At 47.1% G+C, this 11,139-nt stretch overlaps 1 protein-coding gene across 1 annotated transcript in view; it reads left to right on the forward strand.

Moving 5' to 3' along the window:
* Positions 1-10,797: 10,797 nt before the first annotated feature.
* Positions 10,798-11,139, forward strand: part of LOC310668475 (guanine nucleotide-binding protein subunit alpha-11) — a 35,509-nt gene continuing 35,167 nt past the window's right edge. The window contains exon 1 of the mRNA XM_083421812.1: positions 10,798-11,139. This exon is cut by the window's right edge and continues 38 nt beyond it. Coding sequence (XP_083277938.1) covers positions 11,042-11,139 — 98 coding nt within the window. The 5' untranslated portion in view covers positions 10,798-11,041.

Genomic DNA, 11,139 nt, shown 5'->3' on the forward strand with positions numbered 1-11,139 from the left:
GGTCCCTTTACCTTTACTGTACTGTAAACCACTTAGAATTCACAAATAAATAAGCTGCTGTCCTCGCAATTCACGTTCCGCCATCATCTAACACGGGGCAGCCGAGATCGGTTCTTCCATGAGCTTTCCTCCTTCCTCTCCCTTCCCCCTCCCATTTGCCTCCGAAGCTTAATTAATTAATAATTGCCCGTAAAATACTCCACGATGCTTAGCGCTAATAAAAAAGCCTCACCGCTTAAGTAGCATTTTATTATTATAGACGGCAAAATAAATAAGGGCCTTCTATGGCCACCGCTATTTAGGACGAAGGGAGGGAGAAGACAGAGAGAATGAAACCCACCGGTGCCTCTCATTTAAAATTGCCCACTTTGCTGTGTTTTGAGAGCTAATAAAGTGTGTGTGTGTTTTTGGGGGGGGGGCATGTTTCTGACGAAGCCAACAGTTAAGAGGCGAAGATTGGAGGGCTGGGGAGAGAGGAAGGTTGGTTATAGCTGAGAAAGAACATAGCCACAAATCATTCCCACCACCCTCCTCCCTTATCAGTGACTTGAAATAATTAAACTCCATACATCTTGTGTGGCAGGAATCCTCCCTCCCCTCCCCCCCCTATTTGCATTGCAGGCTGATTAAGCTGTAATTATCACCCATTTACCGCCTGAGATGCAAAGAGCATTTTTCACTCTTGACAGGAAAGTGCAATGCTTTTTTTCTGTGTGCGGTTCCAGTTGTTGTTACTGAAAACAGAGGGATAGGGAAGAAGAGCAAAATATTCCCCCCCCCTCTCTTTCTAGCAGTTATAAGCGCAAGCTGCAAGCCGTTGAAGTCCTGGGGTCCACGCTGGGGACTGGCCACTGACTCGGTTATACAGCGAAGTCAGTTACCGTATTTTTTGCTCTATAGGACTCGCTTTTTCCCTCCTAAAAAGTAAGGGGAAATGTGTGTGCATCTTATGGAGCGAATGCAGGCTGTGCAGCTATCCCAGAAGCCAGAACAGCAAGAGGGATTGCTGCTTTCACTGTGCAGCGATCCCTCTTGCTGTTCTGGCTTCTGAGATTCAGAATATTTTTGTTCTTGTTTTCCTCCTCCAAAAACTAGGTGCATCTTGTGGTCTGGTGCATCTTATAGAGCGAAATATACGGTATTTATTTTTTTACCTGCTGTTCCGGCATTGCAGAGGGTTGGACTAGATCAGGGACAACCAACTTCCAAGATCTACTCTCACAATTAAAAACTGGCAGTGATCTACCACTTCTTTGGGGGGGTGGTTTCAGGTCAAAGTTGTTGAGCTTTGCCAGTGTGGTGTAGTGGTTAAGAGCCGTAGACTCGTAATCTGGTGAACCAGGTTCGCGTCTCCGCTCCTCCACATGCAGCTGCTGGGTGACCTTGGGCTAGTCACACTTCTCTGAAGTCTCTCTCTCTCTTCTTTAAATAATATTTTTTATTAATTTTAACATATAAATTATAAAATGTACCACAAAACATATCACTTATACAATCTTTTTAGACTTCCATCAGCACCTCTGATGATCCACCGTTTTAACCACTTCTAATGCATTTCTTAACTTTATATTGCCTTTACATCTCTTAATCCCCCTTGTCCATTTTTAAGGTAAAGGTAAAGGTACCCCTGCCCGTGCGGGCCAGTCTTGAAAGACTCTAGGGTTGTGCGCCCATCTCACTCAAGAGGCCGGGGGCCAGGGCTGTCCGGAGACACTTCCGGGTCACGTGGCCAGCGTGACATCGCTGCTCTGGCAAGCCAGAGCCGCACACGGAACGCCATTTACAATAGTCCATTTTTACAATACTTCTAATAATACTCCTCACAAAACTTCTTGCAACCTTACAAACGTCGTCTGTTCTTCACAAATACTTTTCAAATAGTCCGTAAATTTACTCCAGTCTTCTGTGAATTTCTGGTCTCGCCGGTTTCGAATCCTTCCTCTTAGTTTATCTAATTCTGCATAGTCCATTAACTTCATCCTCCATTCTTCAATCATCGGTAACTCTTCTTGCTTCCATTTTTGGGCCAATAATATTCTTGCTGCTGTATAAACAATTCTCTGAAGTCTCAGCCTCACACACCTCACAGAGTGTTTGTTCTGGGGGAGGAAGGGAAAGGAGAATGTTAGCCGCTTTGAGAATCCTTTGGGTAGTGATAAAGCGGGATATCAAATCCAAACTCTTCTTCTAATGAAACAGTCAGCCTCGCTGCGAGAGCTATGTCTTCCGGTATCACGATCTACAGCGCAGAGCGAGGGGCCGGAGACGGATGGAGGAACTAGCAATCGACCGCAATCTACCAAAACCTCCCGTGTATCTACCAATAGATCGCAATCGACCTATAGGACATCCCTGGACTAGATGACCCTTGGTGTACGTCTTTCCACAGCTACAATTCCATGAAACGCAACCGATTGGTAAACGATTAGAGTTACGATGCAACTGATGCAAGGTCCTCAACGAAAGAAGGGAATCGGATCCAAATAAGGGATGAAGATGAGATCATCAGCCAAGTTGAGTTATCCATAAATTTGTCGTTTAGTTGTTTAGTCATGTCCAACTCTTCATGACCCCATGGACCAGAGCACGCCAGGCACTCCTGTCTTCCACTGCCTCCCGCAGTTTTGTCAAACTCATGCTGGTAGCTTCGAGAACACTGTCCCACCATCTCATCCTCTGTCGTCCCCTTCTCCTTGCGCCCTCCATCTTTCCCAACATCAGGGGCTTTTCCAGGGAGTCTTCTCTTCTCATGAGGTGGCCAAAGTCTTGGAGCCTCAGCTTCAGGATCTGTCCTTCCAGTGAGCACTCAGGGCTGATTTCCTTCAGAATGGAGAGGTTGGATCTTCTTGCAGTCCAGGGGACTCTCAAGAGTCTCCTCCAACACCATAAGTCAAAAGCATCCATTCTTCGGCGATCAGCCTTCTTTATGCTCCAGCTCTCATTTCCATACATCACTACTGGGAAAACCATAGCTTTAACTATACAGACCTTTGTCGGCAAGGTGATGTCTCTGCTTTTTAAGATGCTGTCTAGGTTTGTCATTGCTTTTCTCCCATAAATATCCATAAATAGGTGGCATGAATTTGTTTCCTGTGCCAGAAGCAAATTCAGTAAAACGATGCTGCGCTTCTCCAGATTGGTCTAACCTTTTTGCTTTTCTTGCTGCTTTCATTTTGTGTGTGCGTCCCCCTCACTCACCCGCCCCCAACATCAAAGCAGCTGAACAGATCTCCAGGTACCAAACTTCCAACAAATTCAAACAGGAGGCTTTCCAATGTTTCGCTAATGTTCATCTAGGCAGCTGCCGGTGGGAGAACGGATCGGATCTTGGAACGTAACTCTGCCGTTCTTAAGAGAGAGCGAATGGTTGCAGGAAAATGCAGGGAGAGGAGCTGCAGAGAAATATGGCACAGAGACAAAATACAGGACGGGGGGTGAAGAGGAGGGGGCCAAAATAAAAGGGGCACCCCTTCTTTATTTGGAGTCTGCATCTTGCTCTCCAGCCAAAAAGGGTCCCGGAACAGCTTAAGGGACCCCTGACCATTAGGTCCAGTCGCAGACGACTCTGGGGTTGCAGCGCTCATATCGCTTTATTGGCCGAGGGAGGCAGCGTACAGCTTCCGGGTCATGTGGCCAGCAGGACTAAGCCGCTTCTGGCGAACCAGAGCAGCACACGGAAACGCCGTTTACCTTCCCGCCAGAGAGGTACCTATTTATCTACTTGCACTTTGACGTGCTTTCGAACTGCTAGGTTGGCAGGAGCAGGGACCGAGCAACGGGAGCTCACCCCGTCATTGCGGGGATTCGAACCGCCGACCTTCTGATTGGCAGTTCCTAGGCTCTGTGGTTTAACCCACAGCGCCACCCGCGTCCCTCCTGGAACATACAATCAAAACAAGGCAGTCTCTGCCCCTGCAGGATTAGAACCACAGAATTGTAGAGCTGGAAGGGACTCTTAGAGTCATCTAGTCTGACCCTCTGGAATGCAGTAATCTTTCGCCCAAAGTCGGACTCAAACTCACGACCCTGAGATTAAGCGTCTCATGCTCACGAGACGCCTATTCCCTTCCCCATGTCTCCTAACAGCACCCTTAACGAACTACACTTCCCATGAGTCTTTCTCGTGGGGTTCACTAATCATCATTTTAGCTTAAATGACAGGAGGAAGCCAGCAGTAAATGACACAGAGAAAGGTGGAGTTAACTTTGTTGTTTAGTTGTTTAGTCGTGTCCGCCTCTTCGTGACCCCCTGGACCAGAGCACACCAGGCCCTCCTGTCTTCCACTGCCTCCCGCAGTTTGGTCAAACTCATGCTGGTCGCTTCGAGAACACCGTCCCACCATCTCGTCCTCCGTCGTCCCCTTCTCCTTGTGCCCTCCATCTTTCCCAGCATCAGGGTCTTTTCCAGGGAGTCTTCTCTTCTCATGAGGTGGCCAAAGTATTGGAGCCTCAGCTTCACGATCTTTCCTTCCAGTGAGCACTCAGGGCTGATTTCCTTAAGAATGGATGCGTTTGATCTTCTTGCAGTCCATGGGACTCTCAAGAGTCTCCTCCAGCACCAGAATTCAAAAGCATCCATTCTTCGGCAATCACCCTTCTTTATGGTCCAGCTCTCACTTCCATACATCACTACTGGGAAAACCAGAGCTTTTACTATACGGACCTTTGTTGGCAAGGTGATGTCTCTACTTTTTAAAATGCTATCTAGGTTTGCCATTGCTTTCCTCCCAAAGAGCAGGCGTCTCTTAATTTCGTGGCTGCTGTCACCATCTGCAGTGATCATGGAGCCCAAGAAAGTAAAATCCCCAAGAATTTCAATTCAGAACAGTCCTTTTTAGGCAGGACCTTATAAGGGCTGCCTAAAAAGGACTGTTCTGAATTGAAATTCTTCCGGGGGGGGGGGGGGAGGCTAAACTGAACAGAAATATCATCCAAAGTGCAACAGTGTCCTCTGCTGATGAGAAAGGGGGACACAAGAAATGCAATTCTATCGCTTTTTTCTGTGAGATATGCTTTTAAAAGAAAAGGTAAAGGGACCCTTGACCATTAGGTCCAGTCATGGCCGACTCTGGGGTTGCCGCGTTCATGTGGTCAGCAGGAATAAGTCGCTTCTGGCGAACCAGAGCAGCGCACGGAAACGCCGTTTACCTTCCCGCCGGAGTGGTACCTATTTATCTACTTGCACTTTGACGTGCTTTCGAACTGCTAGGTTGGCAGGAGCAGGGACCGAGCTCACCCTGTTGCGGGGAGTCAAACTGCCGACCTTCTGAGTTCTAGGCTCTGTGGTTTAACCCACAGCGCCCCCCGCTTCCCAAAGAAAAGGTACTATTGTCTAAAAAAATCACTTTTGCACATGCAAAGCACTCAGCCCTCCCTTTAAAAAAAATTAATATGCTGCTTTAAGTCAGAAGAGGAAGGCTCGGGAACACTATGCACCTGTAAGTCAATAATAATAATAATAATAACAATAATAATAATCTCTTCACTTGGGATTCCTTAGCAACTGGAATTCAGAAGTGTACCTTATCAACAAGGAGGAGATAACACAACTCTTAAAACACAGCGTCATTTGTTGTTGTTGTTGTTGTTGTTGTTGTTTAGTCGTTTTGTCGTGTCTGACTCTTCGTGACTCCCTGGACCTGGAAGCATCCATTCTTCGGCGATCAGCCTTCTTTATGCTCCAGCTCTTACTTCCATACATCACTACTGGGAAAACCATAGCTTGAACTATACGGACCTTTGTTGGCAAGGTGATGTCTCTGCTTTTTAAGATACTGTCTAGGTTTGTCATTGCTTTTCTCCCAAGAAGCAGGCATCTTTTAATTTCATGGCTGCTGTCACCATCTGCAGTGATCATGGAGCGCAAGACAGTAAAATCTCTCACTGCCTCCATTTCTTCCCCTTCTATTTGCCAGGAGGTGATGGGACCAGTGGCCATGATCTTCGTTTTTTTGATGTTGAGCTTCAGACCATATTTTGCGCTCTCCTCTTTCACCCTCATTAAAAGGTTCTTTAATTCCTCCTCACTTTCTGCTATCAATGTTGTGTCATAAATCTCCCCAAATTAGACTGGGATTTAAAAAGGGGGTTTTAGGGTTCTTCTCGCAGTCAAGGCGAAGGGAGGATACGTATATCTCATGGGAGTTCAAGGTCCTGAATTATCTTGCTTGAGCTTTGGAATGCAAACTGCACGTGAGAGATAAGTAGGAGAGCAATTCCTAGTGCTGACCTGAGAGGGTTGGCGGCTTTTCCAAAGCGACAGAGAAAACGAGAACGAACTCGGGCAGAGTTCTGTCGCTCAAAACTTTCCGGCGATTTAAAGATAATCGGGTCGTTTTAAAGCCGGCTACTTCACACTGTCCAAGGCTACACAAAGTCCACGCCAGAAGGAACAGGTGGAAGAATGGGGTTCATCAGGAAGCTGAAATGATGGGATCCAAAATGCAGAAGTGTTGGATTTCGGCCTTTGCTTAGCCAGAGCAACAGCTCTGACCAGCCTGCTGCAAATTTAATGCCCAGCAGATGTTTTGGCTTACGACTTCCATAAGTCCCTGCAGGAAGAAATGTTTATGCACCACCCTAGAAACGTTCAGGTTGGCGGACAAAATACAAATCCACCACGTCAGAGTGGACCCATTGATGTTAATGGCCATGACTAAATTAGGTTCGTTTATAAAATGTGGCCGCCAGGACCACATAACCGCCAGGACCACATAACACCTGAGAGATCTGCATTGGCCCCCAGAATGTTTCCGAGCCCAATTCAAAGTGTTGGTGCTGACCTTTAAAGCCCTAAATGGCCTCGGTCATGTATACCTGAAGGAGAGTCTCCACCCCCATCGTTCAGCCTGGACACTGAGGTCCAGCACCGAGGGCCTTCTGGCGGTTCCCTCATTGTGAGAAGTAAGGTTACAGGGAACGAGGCAGAGGGCCTTCTCGGTGGTGGCACCCGCCTTGCGGAACGCCCTCCCATCAGATGTGAAAGAAATAAGTAGCTATCCTATCTTTAAAAAGCATCTGAAGGCAGCCCTGTTCAGGGAAGTTTTTAACATTTAACGCTGTATTGTTTTTAATACTTGATTGGGAGCCGCCCAGAGTGGCTGGGGAAACTCAGCCAGATGGGCGGGGTATAAATAATAAATTATTATTATTATAAAAACATTTGCATACTGCTGTGTTATTAAAATATGCATCATAGCAGTTTGCAACCATAAAAACATAAAACTATGAAATGAAAAAACCTTTTTATAGTTCAAAACAGACATCAGTTAACAATTGTCGAAGGACGTACAGTGGTACCTCTGGTTACGTACTTAATTCGTTCCAGAGGTCCGTTCTTAACCTGAAACTGTTCTTAACCTGAAGCACCACTTTAGCTAATGGGGCCTCCTGCTGCTGATGCGCCGCCGGAGCCCGATTTCTGTTCTCATCCTGAAGCAAAGTTCTTAACCTGAAGCAATATTTCTGGGTTAGCGGAGTCTGTAACCTGAAGCGTATGTAACCTGAAGCATATGTAACCCGAGGTACCACTGTATTCGCAATCTTGGCAGAACAGAGAAGTTTTCAGGTGGGATTTTAAAGTGGATGCAAAACAGATCTCCTGAGTAGCTCTAGCACTAGATACAAACCCCATCCTTTTTATTAGTACTGCAGTGTTTATAATCAATGGATGGGAAATATCAAACTAGGGTTGCCATAAACCCGGAAATTCCCGGTCATGTCCTCTTTTTGGGGTCCTTCACGCACTTTACAGTCACCACAACAAAATGCGTTGTTGCTGTTTTGGGGCCAGACGGCTAGAAAGTCATGTTTTTCAATACGACGTTTTCGGTTCCTGAAATTCATTCCGATTGCGCAGAATTCTACAGGGTGTGTTACTAGTCCGTGAAAATAGTCAACGTCCAATACTCCCTTGGCATGCAGATGTCAGAGATGTCTGCAGGGCCACACTGGCTCTGTGGCCCTTTCTTTTTCTGGAATTCCATATATACAATGGTGCCCCGCAAGACGAATGCCTCGCAAGACGGAAAACCCGCTAGACGAAAGGGTTTTCCATTTTGGAGGTGCTTCGCAGGACAAATTTGCTATGGGCTTGCTTCGCAAGACGAAAATGCCTTGCGATTCCTGGGGTTTTTTTTCCCCTCCCAGCCTTTTTCCCAAGCCCCTAAGCCGCTTATCAGCTGTTCGCTAAGCCACTTATCAGCTGATCTCAGCCGCTAATAGCCTTTTAGCAGCTAATCCGCTAATCCCTTAAGACTTTAATAGCCGCTAATAGCCTTTTAGCAGCTAATCCGCTAATCCCTTAAGCCTTTAATAGCCGCTAATAGCCGCTAATCCGCTAATGGGCTTGCTTCGCAAGACGAAAAAAACGCAAAATGAAGAGACTCGCGGAACGGATTCTTTTCGTCTTGCGAGGCACCACTGTATATATATATTCTCTTTTCTGGAAGCTCTAACACACAAGCGCACACACACAGAGAGAGAGAGAGAGAGAGAGAGAGAGAGAGAGAGCGCTTGAGAAATGCTTCACCTTCCTGGTATTGGTTTTGAGCAGGTGTCAGACCCTCCAAGTGTCCCTATTTTCCAGGGCACCCCTGATTTAGAGAAGCCATCTGAGTTTCTGACTTAATCCTGGAATGTCCAGCTTTTCCTTAGGACGTCCCTATTTTTCTTTCTCTTTAAATTTTATTAATGTTTTTAATGCTTATGGGACGCGGGTGGCGCTGTGGGTTAAACCACAGAGCCTAGGACTTGCCGATCAGAAGGTCGGCGGTTCGAATCCCCGCAACGGGGTGAGCTCCCATTGCTCAGTCCCTGCTCCTGCCAACCTAGCAGTTTGAAAGCACCTCAAAGTGCAAGTAGATAAATAGGTACCACTCCAGCGGGAAGGTAAACGGCGTTTCCGTGCGCTGCTCTGGTTCGCCAGAAGCGGCTTAGTCATGCTGGCCACAGGACCCGGAAGCTGTACACCGGCTCCCTCGGCCAATAAAGCGAGATGAGTGCCAGAGTCGGCCATGACTGGACCTAATGGTCATTAATCATTTTAACATTTCAAAACAAATGAACAGAAAAAGCCTCAAAAACAAAAACGCAAAATGAATAGTAAAAAGAATAGCGCCAAACTTAATCCGTTCCAGTTTGACTTCCGAAGTGTTTGAAAACCAAACACTGATTGGTACAGGCGCCCCGGAAACAATAGCCGACAGCCACGTCGGACGTTTGGCTTCCGAAAAATGTTCGAAAACCGGAACACTTAAATGCTGGAAATAAGCACATGAAATTAGCAAGTGAAAAATACAATAAATGGTATGTTGTTGTTTTTTTAAAAAAAACTTTCTGGAAGGGCAATTTATTCAAATTTATTCATGGGTCTTTGAGTTCTGGCTATGTCGTCCCTCTCTCTTCTTCATATATGTCATTTTCTGTGTTTTTTCTTTTTCTTTTCTCTCTTCATATGTGTGGGTTTTTTTTCCCTTCTCTTTCCCATTCTTTCTCTTTTATTTCACTTCTTTTTTTTCTTCCTTGAAAAGCAAGGATGTTTCATGTATAATGGGTTTTTTTTGGGGGGGGGGCTACATATTGTCCACAACAATAAAAATGCTACAATTGCTGCTCAAATTTTACTAGCCAAAAAGTGGAAAGCGCAAGAATTACCAACGGTGGAAGAATGGCAGATGAAGATGATGGATTTTTCGGAGCTAGCTGACCTAACCGGAAGAGTCCGCGACCAGAAGGAGGAGGAGTATCTGGAAGATTGGATTAAATTTAATGATTATTTAGTTAAATAGGTTAAGTCAAATTAACTGGAAACAGCTTGCAGATACTTAATTGGCTTAGGATTTTATTTAAGTGATGAATTAATATGTTTAATTTCAAAATGAAAAGATCTAAGGATGTAAATGTCCAAGTTCAACTGTGATTTGGAAAACCGTTAAAAGGACATGCAATGAAATTCAACCAAGGGGAAGCGAGGAAGTCACTTAACAATGTTAATAAGTGTAATTTTTAATAAGGTTATGATTTGTGTTTATTTTATGTGTTTGTTTGTTTATAATTTTGTGAAAACCAATAAAAAATTGGGGGGAAAGGGAGAGGTTCCCAAAATTCAGAAGTGAAGGGGAGAAATACTCTGCACATGCTCAGGAACACATTTAACCCTTCCCATGCTTGAGGCCTAACCTATATGAGGCGATTCCAGAGGCCCATAATCTTCCCACTGCCCTGAGTTTAAGCTTCCACCATAATTTTTTAAAACAAAAAAACGGTTTTAAAAATAAATAAATAAAGGGTTTGTTTAAAAAAAATGTGACCTCTCTAGGCTTTCCCTCTCTTTTCCCCCGTTAAGTCCTCCAGCGACCCATAACTCTCCGCGGCCCTGCCCGCTAGCGCGCATGCGCGCCTCTCTCCGGCCCGCTCGCCCCAACCGTTCCTCGCTTCCTTCCCCCTCCCAATCTCTTATCTAACCAACCAACCAACCTTGCTTTGAAAAAAGGGGCGGGGCCTTCCTTCCAACCTTCAACGCACGTCGGCGTGCAAAAAAAAACAACAACCCAACCCTTCTCCGCCCCTCCTCCGCCATTACCTCATTGGCCGGGGCGCGGCCGCTCGGCCAATCGCTTCGCCTCGGCCGCGCGCGCCGGAGCCCGCCTCTCGCCTGAGGGGGCTCGCGCGCCGATTGGCTCCCGAGGAGAGAGATGTGGGTGGGAAGGCCAGAGCCGAAGCGCGCGTCCAATCGGGCGCTCCCAGGCGCCGCCGCGCGGCGTTCCTATTGGCCGCGGCGCCCGTCGCTCGGCTTGTTGCTGAGGTTGGGTTGAGGCGCGTCAAGTTAGGTCGGCGGCGGCTGGGGCTGAGGAGGAGGAGGAGGAGGGGAGGAAGGAAGGAAGGAGGTGGCGGCGGCGGCGGCGGGGGGAGAAAAACCACACAGAACCGCCCCGGTCAAAATAGCGAGGGAGGCCCGGCCAAGCTGACGGAGCCAGGCCGCTGCCGCCGCCTCCTCTCCCTCCCGTTCGCCGCCGTCGCCGGTGGGCGGGTGGGCGGCAGCCATGACGCTGGAGTCCATGATGGCCTGTTGCCTCAGCGACGAGGTGAAGGAGTCGAAGCGCATCAACGCCGAGATCGAGAAGCAGCTGCGGAGGGACAA

The sequence above is a fragment of the Podarcis tiliguerta genome (assembly GCF_965153285.1).
Source record: "Podarcis tiliguerta genome assembly, chromosome: 18".
Taxonomy (NCBI): Eukaryota; Metazoa; Chordata; class Lepidosauria; order Squamata; family Lacertidae; genus Podarcis; species Podarcis tiliguerta.